This window comes from Colobus angolensis, unplaced genomic scaffold (assembly GCF_000951035.1).
Source record: "Colobus angolensis palliatus isolate OR3802 unplaced genomic scaffold, Cang.pa_1.0 Scaffold99, whole genome shotgun sequence".
Classification (NCBI taxonomy): Eukaryota; Metazoa; Chordata; class Mammalia; order Primates; family Cercopithecidae; genus Colobus; species Colobus angolensis.
The window spans coordinates 3,177,486-3,188,653 of NW_012123931.1; the positions used below are offsets into that span (position 1 = coordinate 3,177,486).

The 11,168-nt window shown below is 53.8% G+C and overlaps 1 protein-coding gene across 8 annotated transcripts in view; it reads right to left on the reverse strand.

Annotated features, from left to right (window-relative positions):
- Positions 1-2,780: 2,780 nt before the first annotated feature.
- The window catches only part of PPCDC (phosphopantothenoylcysteine decarboxylase), a 27,437-nt gene continuing 19,049 nt past the window's right edge, over positions 2,781-11,168 (reverse strand). For 2 of the 8 annotated variants that reach the window (XM_011932879.1, XM_011932874.1), the window contains 4 exons: positions 10,202-10,297; positions 9,223-9,351; positions 4,782-4,950; positions 2,781-4,352 (listed from right to left, as the gene is read on the reverse strand). In XM_011932879.1, coding sequence (XP_011788269.1) covers positions 4,267-4,352; positions 4,782-4,950; positions 9,223-9,351 — 384 coding nt within the window. In that variant the 5' untranslated portion in view covers positions 10,202-10,297 and the 3' untranslated portion in view covers positions 2,781-4,266. Of the gene's footprint in view, positions 4,353-4,385; positions 4,951-9,024; positions 9,352-10,201; positions 10,298-10,346; positions 10,470-11,168 lie in introns of those variants that run through there. The other 6 variants (XM_011932881.1, XM_011932876.1, XM_011932877.1 and 3 more) reach the window with 6 other exon arrangements.

Consider the following 11,168-nt stretch of genomic DNA (forward strand, 5'->3'; position numbering starts at 1 on the left):
TTGAGACAGAGTCTCGCTCTGTCACCCAGGCTTGGAGTTCAGTGGCATGATCTCAGCTCACTGCAACCTCTGCCTCCCGGGTTCAAGCAATTCTCCTGCCCGAGCCTCCCAAGTAGCTGGGATTACAGGCATGCAGCACTATGCCTGGCTAATTTTTTGTATTTTAGTAGAGACGGGATTTCACCAGGTTGGCCAGGCTGGTCTCAAACTCCTTGAGCTCAGGCAATCCGCCCACCTCGGCCTCCTGAAGGGCTAGGATTACAGGTGTGAGCTATTGTGCCCGGCCCTTGTTTTTTTTGTCATCAATGCATAGGAGCTCTTTATATATTAGGAGAATCAGCCCTTTGTCTATGACCTGCAGATAATTTCCCCAGCGTGTTGTCCTTTGACCTTGACTTTGGGTTGTTGCTCAGTGAACCTATTTTTCTATAGTCAAACTTATCAATCTTTGCTTTTGTGGTTCCTAAATTTTGTCTCTTGTGCAGAAAGGAGCAGGAACCAATAGCCCCAACACACACACCACTTTTTTGTCAGTACAAGCTTGGAGTGACTTGCTGGGTTCTGTAAGGAATAGGACAACTCCTCCTCTCCAAGAGATCCCAGTGTTAGGAGGAAATAAAGTAAACTGACAATTACAATTCTGTTGTAATAAATAGTGGTGGCAGGGCACGGTGGCTCACTCCTGTAATTCCAGTACTTTGGGAGGCCGAAGCAGGAAGATCATGAGGTCAGAAGTTCGAGACCAGCGTGGCCAACATGGTGAAACCCCATCTCTATTAAAAATAAAAAAAATATAAAAAGAAATAAAAAATCAGGACAGGTGCGGTGGCTCACGCCTGTAATCCCAGCACTTTGGGAGGCCGAGGCAGGCGGATCACAAGGTCAGGAGATCAAGACCATCCTGGCTAACATGGTGAAACCCCCTCTCTACTAAAAAAATACAAAACAAAGTTAGCCGGGCATGGTGGCAGACGCCTATAGTCTCAGCTACTCGGAAAGCTGAGGCAGGAGAATGGTGTGAACCCGGGAGGTGGAGCTTGCAGTGAGACGAGATCGCGCCACTGCACTCCAGTCTGGGAGACAGAGCAAGACACTGTCTGGAAAAAAAAAGCAGAGCACGGTGGTGCACGCCTGTAATCCCAGCTTCTCAGGAGGCTGAGGCAGGAGAATTGCTTGAACCTAGGAGGCAGAGGTTACAGTGAGCCGAGATCGCACCACTGCACTCCAGCCTGGGTGACAGAATGAGGCTCCATCTCAAAAAAAATAATAAAAGTAAAAAATAATAGTGGGAAGCACCATGGGAACCTGGGCAAGGAGGATGCAGTCGGCCAGGGAAGGCTTTCCAAAGGAGGTAGCACCCAGGTACATCCACAGGCATGTGTGGGAGTCAGTCTTGTCCCAGTAAAAGCAGCAGCATGTACACAAGAGAATAGGGAGCCCTTCAGGGTTGGCATGTGTAACCCTTGGCGTGGTAAAGGGCAGGGCTAGAAGGGTAGGCAGGAGCCAGATCACAAAGGGCCAGGTGTATACTGCCCAGGAGTTTGGGCCTAACCTGAGGCAGTGGGGAGGCAGCAGCGGGACCTGACCAGCGGGGTGCAGGAAGGGCTGGAGGCGGCCCAGGGTGGAAGCTGGGCCTTGGTTCAGAGGCTTCTGCCTCCCACCCAGCAGCATCCACAGCAGCCTTGAAGGGCTCATGGCTGCCACACAAGAGTGCACATTTCAGACCCAAATGTTCTATTCTCTGAAACTTCCAGAATTCTATAAAAATCATCAGGGAGGCTAGAATCTTCTCTGAGAAACATTTCTCCCCAAGATGAAGAAACTTCCAGTGCTTGGACACCTCATGGGGAGAGAGGTGATTGTCACTCCCACTCAGCACCTCGCTGGCAGATGGGGCCAGCTAAATGCAACACCTGCTCCTCTTAGCTCCAGTCTGGCTCAGGGAACAGCTGGGCTCTTTAGGCCCAGCCCAGCCCCATTCATCCAGACCCCCCTTCAAAATGGGCAGCAGGGATGCAGGACTGCTGTGGGTGGGAGATGGAGAGGCGAACCCCCAGGGACAGGGGCCTCCAGCTGGCCTGAGTCCACAGAGATATATGTTCCCTTCTAGCCAACAAGGCAAAGTCCTACTGAGCAGCAACAGCTGTTTTCAGAGCTCTGGGACAGTGGCCTGTGAACTTCCCTGCTCCCATGGCCTTTTCACACACGCACTTTGTGGTTGATCTCCCTGGGCAACTGCCTTCCCTAAAATGCATAGATCCTCACACATGATGAATACTCAGAAAATGTTATCAGTTTCTGTTAAAATTGGGAAGTGGCTGAGCGCAGTGGCTCACACCTATAATCCCAGCACTTTGGGAGGCCGTGGCCAGCAGATCACTTGAGGTCAGGAGTTCGACATTAGTCTGGCCAACATGGCAAAACCCATCTCTACAAACAATTCAAAAATAAGCTGGGCGTGGTGGCGGGCACCTGTAATCCCAGCTACTCAGGAGGCTGAGGAGGGAGAATGGCTTGAGCTGTGATTGTGCCACTGCACTCCAGCCTGGGCGACACAGCGAGACTCTATCTCAAAAAGTAAATAAATAAAAATAAAAATAAAATTGGGAAGCCTCACCATTTACTGGTGGGTTGCTGAGGGAGAGGAAGGGCAATGTGGACAAGAAGGAAGTTGGAAACCCTGGAAATGGACTTTTGGGACCACCCCCGGGTTTCAGTTACCTAGGTTCTCTTCAGGCCCCATCCCCAAACTAGCCAAAGAAGTTGGTTCTTGATGTTACTAGTTACAGTTTATTTCATGCCCTAAGGCAATTTTATCTCAAAGGGTCACATGGTGAAGTCAAGTGCTGTTGACATAAAGGCTGTGGAGACTGCTGGAGCATTGATTCCAGCCAGAGGGCTTCCTGGTCCCCTCAAGGCACCTCTACTCTCAGCGTTCTCAGAGCCCACATGGGATGTCCCCTATACCTGGCCTGGAAGTCGGAGGGCAGGAAGCCAGCCTCAGCCTCAGTTCCAAATATGCAGACAAGCCCTCCCCACTGCAGCCACATCAAATGGCAATTAGGTCAAAAGCTGGGTAGCAGAGGGTATCTGGGCCAGAGTGCATGGTGTCTCTGGATCTACTTCCCTTGGTCATGTATACTGGGGGTTGGGGGGGGCACAGACACCCAGGCCCCTGCCTCAGGTCCAGCAAAGCTGAAAGGACAAGAACAGAGGAAACCAGGAAGCAGGCAAGAGGCCTGGGACCCAGGGCAGGGTCAACTCTCCTGGCTGCTTACCTGTCACTTGCATAAAGGGATGTGTCAGCTTAGCATCCAGGATTTTCTTTTTCCCAAAATGAGACGGGGCATTGCAGTAAATGTTAGGAAAGCTCTCTGGCATATATGCATGCCTACTTTTAACTTCCATTGATTTGGCATTTACTATGTTCCAGGCACTCAGTGGCATGGGTATTTTGCACACATAATTTCACTGAATCCTCTCAACAACTCCCTGAGGGTAGGATAACAAGATAGCTGAGGAAAGTGAAGGTCAGGAAGGCTAAGTCCTGAACCAAACTCCCACTGCCAGTAAGTGGCAGAGCTGGGATTGGAACTAGGGGCTTTCTGGCTTCAGAACTTTATCCTTAACCACCATGTTATATGGGGACTAAAGAGTGCTGGTGAGTCATCAACCCAGACCCTTCCCCAGCCACACCTGGCAACACACCCCCTGGTCTCTGGGACCACAGTTGGGTTATAGGGAAAGAATGGAGCCTCCTAAACGGTGATTTTTCTTTATTTCCCCGCATCTTCAATCTCATGGCATGGTCTGCAGGAAACCTCAGAGTCCTGCCAACTCGCAGGCTTCGCTGATCGCATGGCACCTGGGCACCCCGCCAAAGAGCTGAAGCTCCCAAGGCTCAGCCAGGACTCTCCAGCTGTGGTGTTTCTAAAAGTCGTTCTGGGTGAGATGTAGAGCCGAGTTTTCCCAGTCGCTCAGTCCTCCTCCAGTGAGGACAATACTGCTTGCTCTCCTGGCTTGCTTCGCCCATCCAGGAAAAGGTGGGAATGGGCTCTAGGCAGCGGCCTCTCTTGGTTGAAAGAAGCTGAGACCTGGGCCTTCTGTCCAATATAACCTGGAGCAGTCCCGGCCCCTGGGGAGGCTCAGAGCAGGCCCCCCATTCAGCAAATAAGGGAATCCTCCTATTTTGCCAACATCCATCTTCACCGACTTGGCCTGAACACATTCTGAATACAGAGGGACAACCATGACAGAAATTCCAGGTCAACTCTGCTGGAAGCCACTGTGCTGGAAGAGGACTTCTTTCACTTTGTCCACGATGGTCCCCACTTCAGCCATGGCCCCCAGACCTGGGAGCAAAATGTCGCTGTGGCCAGACAGGCCGATAGTGCCTGTAGCCCTGCAGACCCCTGCCCATTGCTCCCTGAGTGCTCCACCCAGAGCCCAAGGCCTGAGAGGGCAAGGTCTATCTCTGCCTGAGTCAGACACATCATATCTCTCCCGAGACCCCTGGTGAGGCCCTGGGAATCGTTCCAGTAGCCATCCTTAACTACATGTGGGCTGCGTGCCAGGGACTCTACCAGGTACTTTACACGTTCCATCCCATTTTACCCTACCAATCTGGGGGCAGGAATTACGATTCCCATTTTCCAGCTGAGAAAGCTAAGCTCAGAGAATGGTTTGCTAAGGTCATAACAGGCCAGGAACTGAACTGAGATGTGACCCCAAAGCTGAGCCCCTTCTACGGCCATGGGCTATGAGCCTGGCAAGACACTCACCTTCGTCTCCACACACCAGCTTCTTGGCCACACAGGGGATCTCGACATAGCCGAAGGCCTTGAGCTGGTCTACCTGCTGCGCTGTGACAGGGTGCTCCCACATGGCGGTGTTCATGGCCGGGCAGAAGAGCAGGGGCTTGCTGTGGTCCCAGGCCCGGATGACGCAGGTCTGTGAAGAAAGCCGGGGAAGTGGGGGTCTTGCTACTCTGTCTGCCACCTTCCCCACTGCCCTCCAGACCCTGCAGCCAGCAGCCCAGCTGTGGGCTTGAGATGAATGGGCACAGCTTGGCTGCAGGGAGCTGTCTCGTCCCTCAGGGGTGGAGGCTGTGTTTCCTTGCCTCTCTCCACCTCCCCACAGGCTCTGGCACAGGATCCTACAAACAGGAAGTGCTCAACCAACGCTCAGACCTCCAGCAGGTGTCCCTGTGCCTAAGCCTCCTCCAGGTAGGCTCACACCTCCTGGGAGAAGCAACCCTGGGGAGCAGAAGGCAGGCTTTTTTGGTTACACCAGAAAGCAAAGGACGAGGATGCTCCTCAGTGGGGCCCATCTACCCGACATCAGCTCTGCGAGGCCAGCTGAAGTCTGGCAATGAAAACATCTGCCATTACCAAAACCTTCTCATGTATAGGATCTCATTACCCCTCACTGTGACCTTATAAAGAAGGTGTTGGCTGGGTGCAGTGGCTCACACCTGTAATCCCAGCACTTTGGAGCCTGAGGCAGGCGGATCACAAGGTCAGGAGATCAAGACCATCCTGGCTAACATGGTGAAACCCCGTCTCTACTAAAAATACAAAAAATTAGCCAGGTGTGGTGGCGGGTACCTGTAGTTCCAGCTACTGGAAGGCTGAGGCGGGAGAATGGCGTGACCCTGGGAGGCGGAGTTTGCAGTGAGCCGAGATCACACCACTGTACTCCAGCCTGGGTGACAGAGCAAGACTCCGTCTCAGAAAAAAAAAAAAAAAAAAAAAAAGGAAGGTGCTGTCCCATTTCACAGATGGGGAGCTGCAGCTCCCTGAGAGGTAAGCAGTCATCCAAGTCCACACCCAGACAATGGGCGCCACCCAGGCAATGTTCCACTGCACAGCCTCACCATCTCCCAAATCCAGGCTGTCCCACCAAGCCACAGACCTGAGCAGCTGTGAAAGGAGCCATCCAGCTCAGAGTCCTTTGTGCCATGCACTTTGAAATTATGTAGCCCTGAGTTCAAATCCTGGCTGGGCTCTGTATTACTAGCTGTGAGAACCTGGACATGGGACTGAAGGCCAGGGCCTGCCTTCCTCTCTAGAAAGGTCCCTCCCTGGGCAGCTGTGAAGACTGAGGTGAGAATGACTACAAAGCTCTGAGCGCAGGGCCAGGCACAAAGCACAGGCTCCAGGGCAGTGACTCCTGGGCTTCCCACAGGCGTAGGCTCCCTGGGCTGCGGGCCGCCTGGGGAGAGAGAAGCTCCCAGTGCTCTGACTAATCCAGACACTTCTTCCAGGGCTGTAAGCCCCTCAGGGTAACAGGGGCTGGAAACCCGTCCCCTGAAGGGAAGCTCATCTGGGAAAAGAGGGAGTCCAGAGAACAATGCCTCGACCAGCACCTCCCCCAAGTCCCACAGACAGGGAGGAAGCAGGACAGCAAACAGCCCTGGGACCTGGCTGCTTGCATCAGCCACAGCATTAGTTTCCCACCAAGCCTTCTCAATGCGGCACCCAGGCTATGAGTGGACAGTTTCAGTCACACTTCCTCTTGGCTCCGTGCCACCCACTACTTCTGCAGAAGTCAAGAGCATACCTAGAAGAGTCTCTCCACTGTGTGCAGGGTGGGAGCAAGGGCTGGGCTGGGCTTTCTAAGTGCCCTCAAAGCAAAGAACACCAACCGGGGTGAAAACCAGCACTCCACCTCCTCTCAGACAAGCCTCAGCTCCTCTGAACCCAGGAAACCAGACGGGGAAAAGAGGGCCTCGGTTCCCACGGTGACATCTCTTTGGCCAGTGCTGTGTTCAACACTTCAGGCTCTGCCCCTGGGAGTTCACGTGGACAGGGGAGAAGGCCTGGATCCCAGTTAGGAGACCGGCTCCTAGCCAGACTGGTGACCCAGAGAGATTGTCTGCTCTTTCTAGGTCCGACTGCCTGTTTAGCACAAATACGCCAGGGCCTTATTGAGCTAGAGGACAGAGGGAGATGGGCCTGGAGGCCAGGAGCACGGTCACGCCTAGCACACTGCCCTCACAGCACTCCACGCCCTGGGCCCTGGAAAGGGAGGTCTGTGGAGGGAGGAGCAGGCTCAGCTTCCTTTCAGGGATGCAGGGAGAAAACAGCTACAGAGAGAGGACACAGCCACAGGCCACCAATGCCCACACTTCAAACTTTGTAAAATTTGAGATTCCTTGAAACGTTTGTGACTTCCAAGGAAAACCTTTGAGGCAAATGATCTGGGGGCTGGTCTTGGGAACATGTTTCACTTCCCAGCCAACTCTGGAGGAGGGAAGCCCAGGGATTTCATGAAGTGATGGCAGCTTAGAAGAAAAATGGAAAGCAGAGCTTGCAGGAAGGAGGAAAGCACCCTTGCAGAGCTGACCCAGGCCAGGGCTTAGCTCCCAGAGGCCAGTGCTTTGTCACACCAGCTGCTGCTGACCCACCAGCGGGGAGCCTGGAGATTTGGTGAGATGGTGCTGGCCACACAGAACTCTGACCCAATTTGATGAGAGCAGCCAGGAAATTCAACTGTCCTAGCTGCAGCTGCTATGTCAGTTGTGGCACCAGTGCTGCTGGGAAGCCTTTTTGTTTGTTTGTTTTTTGAGACAGAGTCTCACCTCTGTAGCCCAGGCTGGAGTACAGCGGCACAATCACAGCTCACTGCAGCCTTGACCTCCTGGGTTCAAGCGATCCTCCCACCTCAGCCTCCTGAGTAGCTGGAGACCACAGGCATGCACCACCACAACTGGCTAATTTTTTTGTATTTTTGGTAGAGATGGAGTCTCACCATGTTGCTCAGGCTGGTCTCAAACTCCTGGGCTCAATAGATTTTCCTGCCTCAGCCTCCCAAAGTGCTGGGATTATAGGCATGAGCCACCATACCTGGCCCTTTCCTTTTTTTTTTTTTTTCAATAGAGACAGGGTCTCACTATGTTGCCCAGGGTGGACCACACTGGCTATTCTGGTTATTCACAGTCACAATCAAAGGGCACTGCAGCCTAGAACTCCTGGGCTTAAGCGATCCTCCCACCTCAGCCTCCCAAGTCGCTGGGACTATAGGGAAAATCTTCTTGATGACGTTACTCCCAGGCTCTCTTCTCTGCACTCCCTTCCCCTGTTCCTGGCCACACAAGTTGTTCTTCTGTTCACCCTGTGCTCTTATTCAAATGATGCTTAAATCATTGGCAGATTCTTTGAGGAGTGCCTTTAGAGCCCACTGACAAGTATACAAGAACACTAATCTGTGACCCCAAAAAACATCCTGTCCCAGCTTCATTATCCACCTTCTTCACCACAGGAAACTCTGAAAAACTCCCAGCTACTTGCAAAAGTAAAACTGCTAGTTACCCCATACATGCAGTATTTACTGGATGTCTACCCCAGGCCCAGCACTATGTATTCAGGACTGTACTCCTCACCAGAGGATACTCCCTTCCCACTGCCATGGGTGATCAGGCGCGGCATTCTCCTTCCAGCCTGGGAGCTCCCTGTGTCCTGTGAGGCTCGCAGCATAGACCCCAGTACGTGGTAGGCGAAAGCTCAATAAATGAGGTGAGGGGTGGCAATAAGGGAGAGGGAGGAGAGAAATCACACCCAAATCTTCCCAGAACGATTATGTAAACAAAGGCAGCTCCCCTTTATGGGCAGCAGCTCCCTGGAGGCATCTTAGGCCTAGGACAGCGCCCACTTTGGACAGCTGGACTTCCATTTCTCCCTATCACCCATCGGCTCTCACCACTGCCCCTATCTTTCTCCCCTCTTCCCCTCTAAGCTTCCCCTAATATATAGGAACACTACAAGGGCAATAAAGTGTATGAGACATCTATGAAGAAGTAAATCCCCAATCACATTGCCCACGTGTATAACCGGATCTGGGGAGAAGGCAGAGCTGAAGCAGGAGGTGATGGGGCTGGACAGGGACAGTGGAAGAGCACATCCAGGCAGTCCACGGGGAGGGACAAAGAACAAGGAATGAGGGTCTGCTTGTGGGCACCTGGCTGGGTGCCAAGGGAAAGGGAGAAGGGGACACTACTGGGGAGCAGCAGCAGGTCAAGCTGACCCATCAGGACCAGGGCTGTGCCCACATGCTGGAGAGAAGGTGAGAGCACTGGGGGGCGATGGGGGGAATGGGGGAGCATGATCTCCCTGAGTAGACCAGGGCCCCACAGCAGCAGGTCTCCTTGTACAAGGATGTCTGCAGCTCAGCAAACTGGGAGTGAAGCCCAGGGAGGGACGAGAGCACCAGGGCATCACTCACAAGCAAGTTGTCACAGATGCCACTGGCCACCTTCCCCAGCGTGTTGGCATCAAGAGGAGCCACCAGCAGGAGGTCTGCCCACCTCCGCAGGTCAATGTGCAGAACTGGGTCAGAGCGGCTCTTCCACATCTGGCAGAGGGAAGAAAAAGGGGTCAGTGTGGAGGACGCGGGATGCAGCGCCAAGGCAGGCCAGGTACGGTAAGTCACGAGACTGAGAAGCCCACTGACCTGCCCTGCCCAGGCCAACCTCCGTTCCCTCCTGCAGCTAAGCTGGTGAGCGCTAGCCATGGAGCCAGCAGCCGAGAGAACCAGGCCGGAGGAAACAAGCGCCCCTTGTCTCTCTGAGCTACTCCCTTCATGGTTTGGCTTTCAAGAGAACTGACATCTGGCAGGGAGTTCCCGGCCTGTCTGCTTGAGGTGGATGCTTGGGTTGTCCAAGCCAGTAGAAGGCTCTGGGGCAGTGAGAAATGGAGGAGGAAGGGGCAGGGAAGACAGACCGGCCGGAAATGTTCTAGGCTGAGAATGTTTGGAAATGCCTGGCAGGGAACCCCTGTGAGGCCCACACTCAGTATCTGGTGAATCAGTCAGTGCCCACCCATCTGCAGGGGAGATGCAGCAGAGCCCAGCGGCCGTGGGAAGTGAGGCGTTCTCTTTAGCCCTGACGCCAGGAGCCACGTGGACAAGAGTGGTGGGAACAGAGCTCCTCTGTGGTTTCATCAGCCCAGATAAGTACAAGGACACTCAACCTCAGGCACCAGGCCAAAGCCCAGCTCCGCCTGGGCTGGGAGGAGACTAGGGCCTCCTGCAGGCCAGAAGCTAGACAGATGTTTTCTTCATTGCCTCTGCCCAGAGGGCCCTGACCACGGATTTGAGCCCAGCCTGTCTGTTCCAGCTGCCAGACCATAGGCTGCAGGGAGGACTGCTCTGTCCTGCTGGTGGAAAGTCAATGGAACTCAGCCCAGGAGCCCCCAGCACTGACCTCCCATTCATCAGCATCGCTGTAGAGGGTGACAGGAATGTCCTGGGGGCTGTAGAAATGTTTGGCTCTCTCAGTTGTGACCACTGCTACTTCCAGCTGTCACCAAGAAAAAGGGGGTGGTGGGGAGGGAGGAAGAAACTGTTACCAGAGTCACAGGCCTGGAGGTCACAGGAGGGTCAGGGCAGGCAAGTGCTGTCTTCACAGGCTGGCTTTAGAGAGGACTTCCCTCCTTAGCTGCAAGCCCCATGTCTGCTTAGCTACTTCTGCTGTCACCCAAAGGTCAGGCCCTACCAGGTGTGGCTGTTTCACTTCCCTATCTGAGAGGCTGCTGAGGAATGAGTCACCAACTGCTCATATATACAAAGCTGCAAGCTCCTGCCACTCGGGCAGAGGGAGGCCCAGGGGCAGAGGCATGCAAGTGACAGGAAAGGAAGTCAAGGCCAGGGCCACAGAGGCCACAGCAGGCAGGAGAGGCCACCCAAGGAGGCTCATAGGTCCTGAGTTCCGTGCCGCACAGCAGCCCTGCCCTCTGCAGGCCAAGGCACTGGGGGCTGAGGCACAGCATGTCCTCTGTGCATGCATGCCCCCAAGAGAAGGCAGACAGAGTCCCTTCATGTACTTCTAGGAGCAAGGCCTCATGGGCACAGGCTGCAGACAGGCTCCTGGAAAACCCAACTTGTGTGTGCCCTACACTCATGGGGTGAGAATGAGGTTTACCTGCACACTACCCATTCACTAAGAAATTACTAATGCAAACCAGGGCTGCCTGCAATCTGCTTAACAGAACACATGACTGTGAGAAACAGCACCCAGGAGTGTGAAGGGCACTAGATGTAAAACAAGATTTTTTTTTTTTTTGAGATGGGAGTCTCATTCTGTCGCCTAGGCTGGAGTGCAGTGGCATGATCTCGGCTCACCACAACCTCCGCCCCCCCAGGTTCAAGAGATTCTCCTGCCTCAGCCTCCC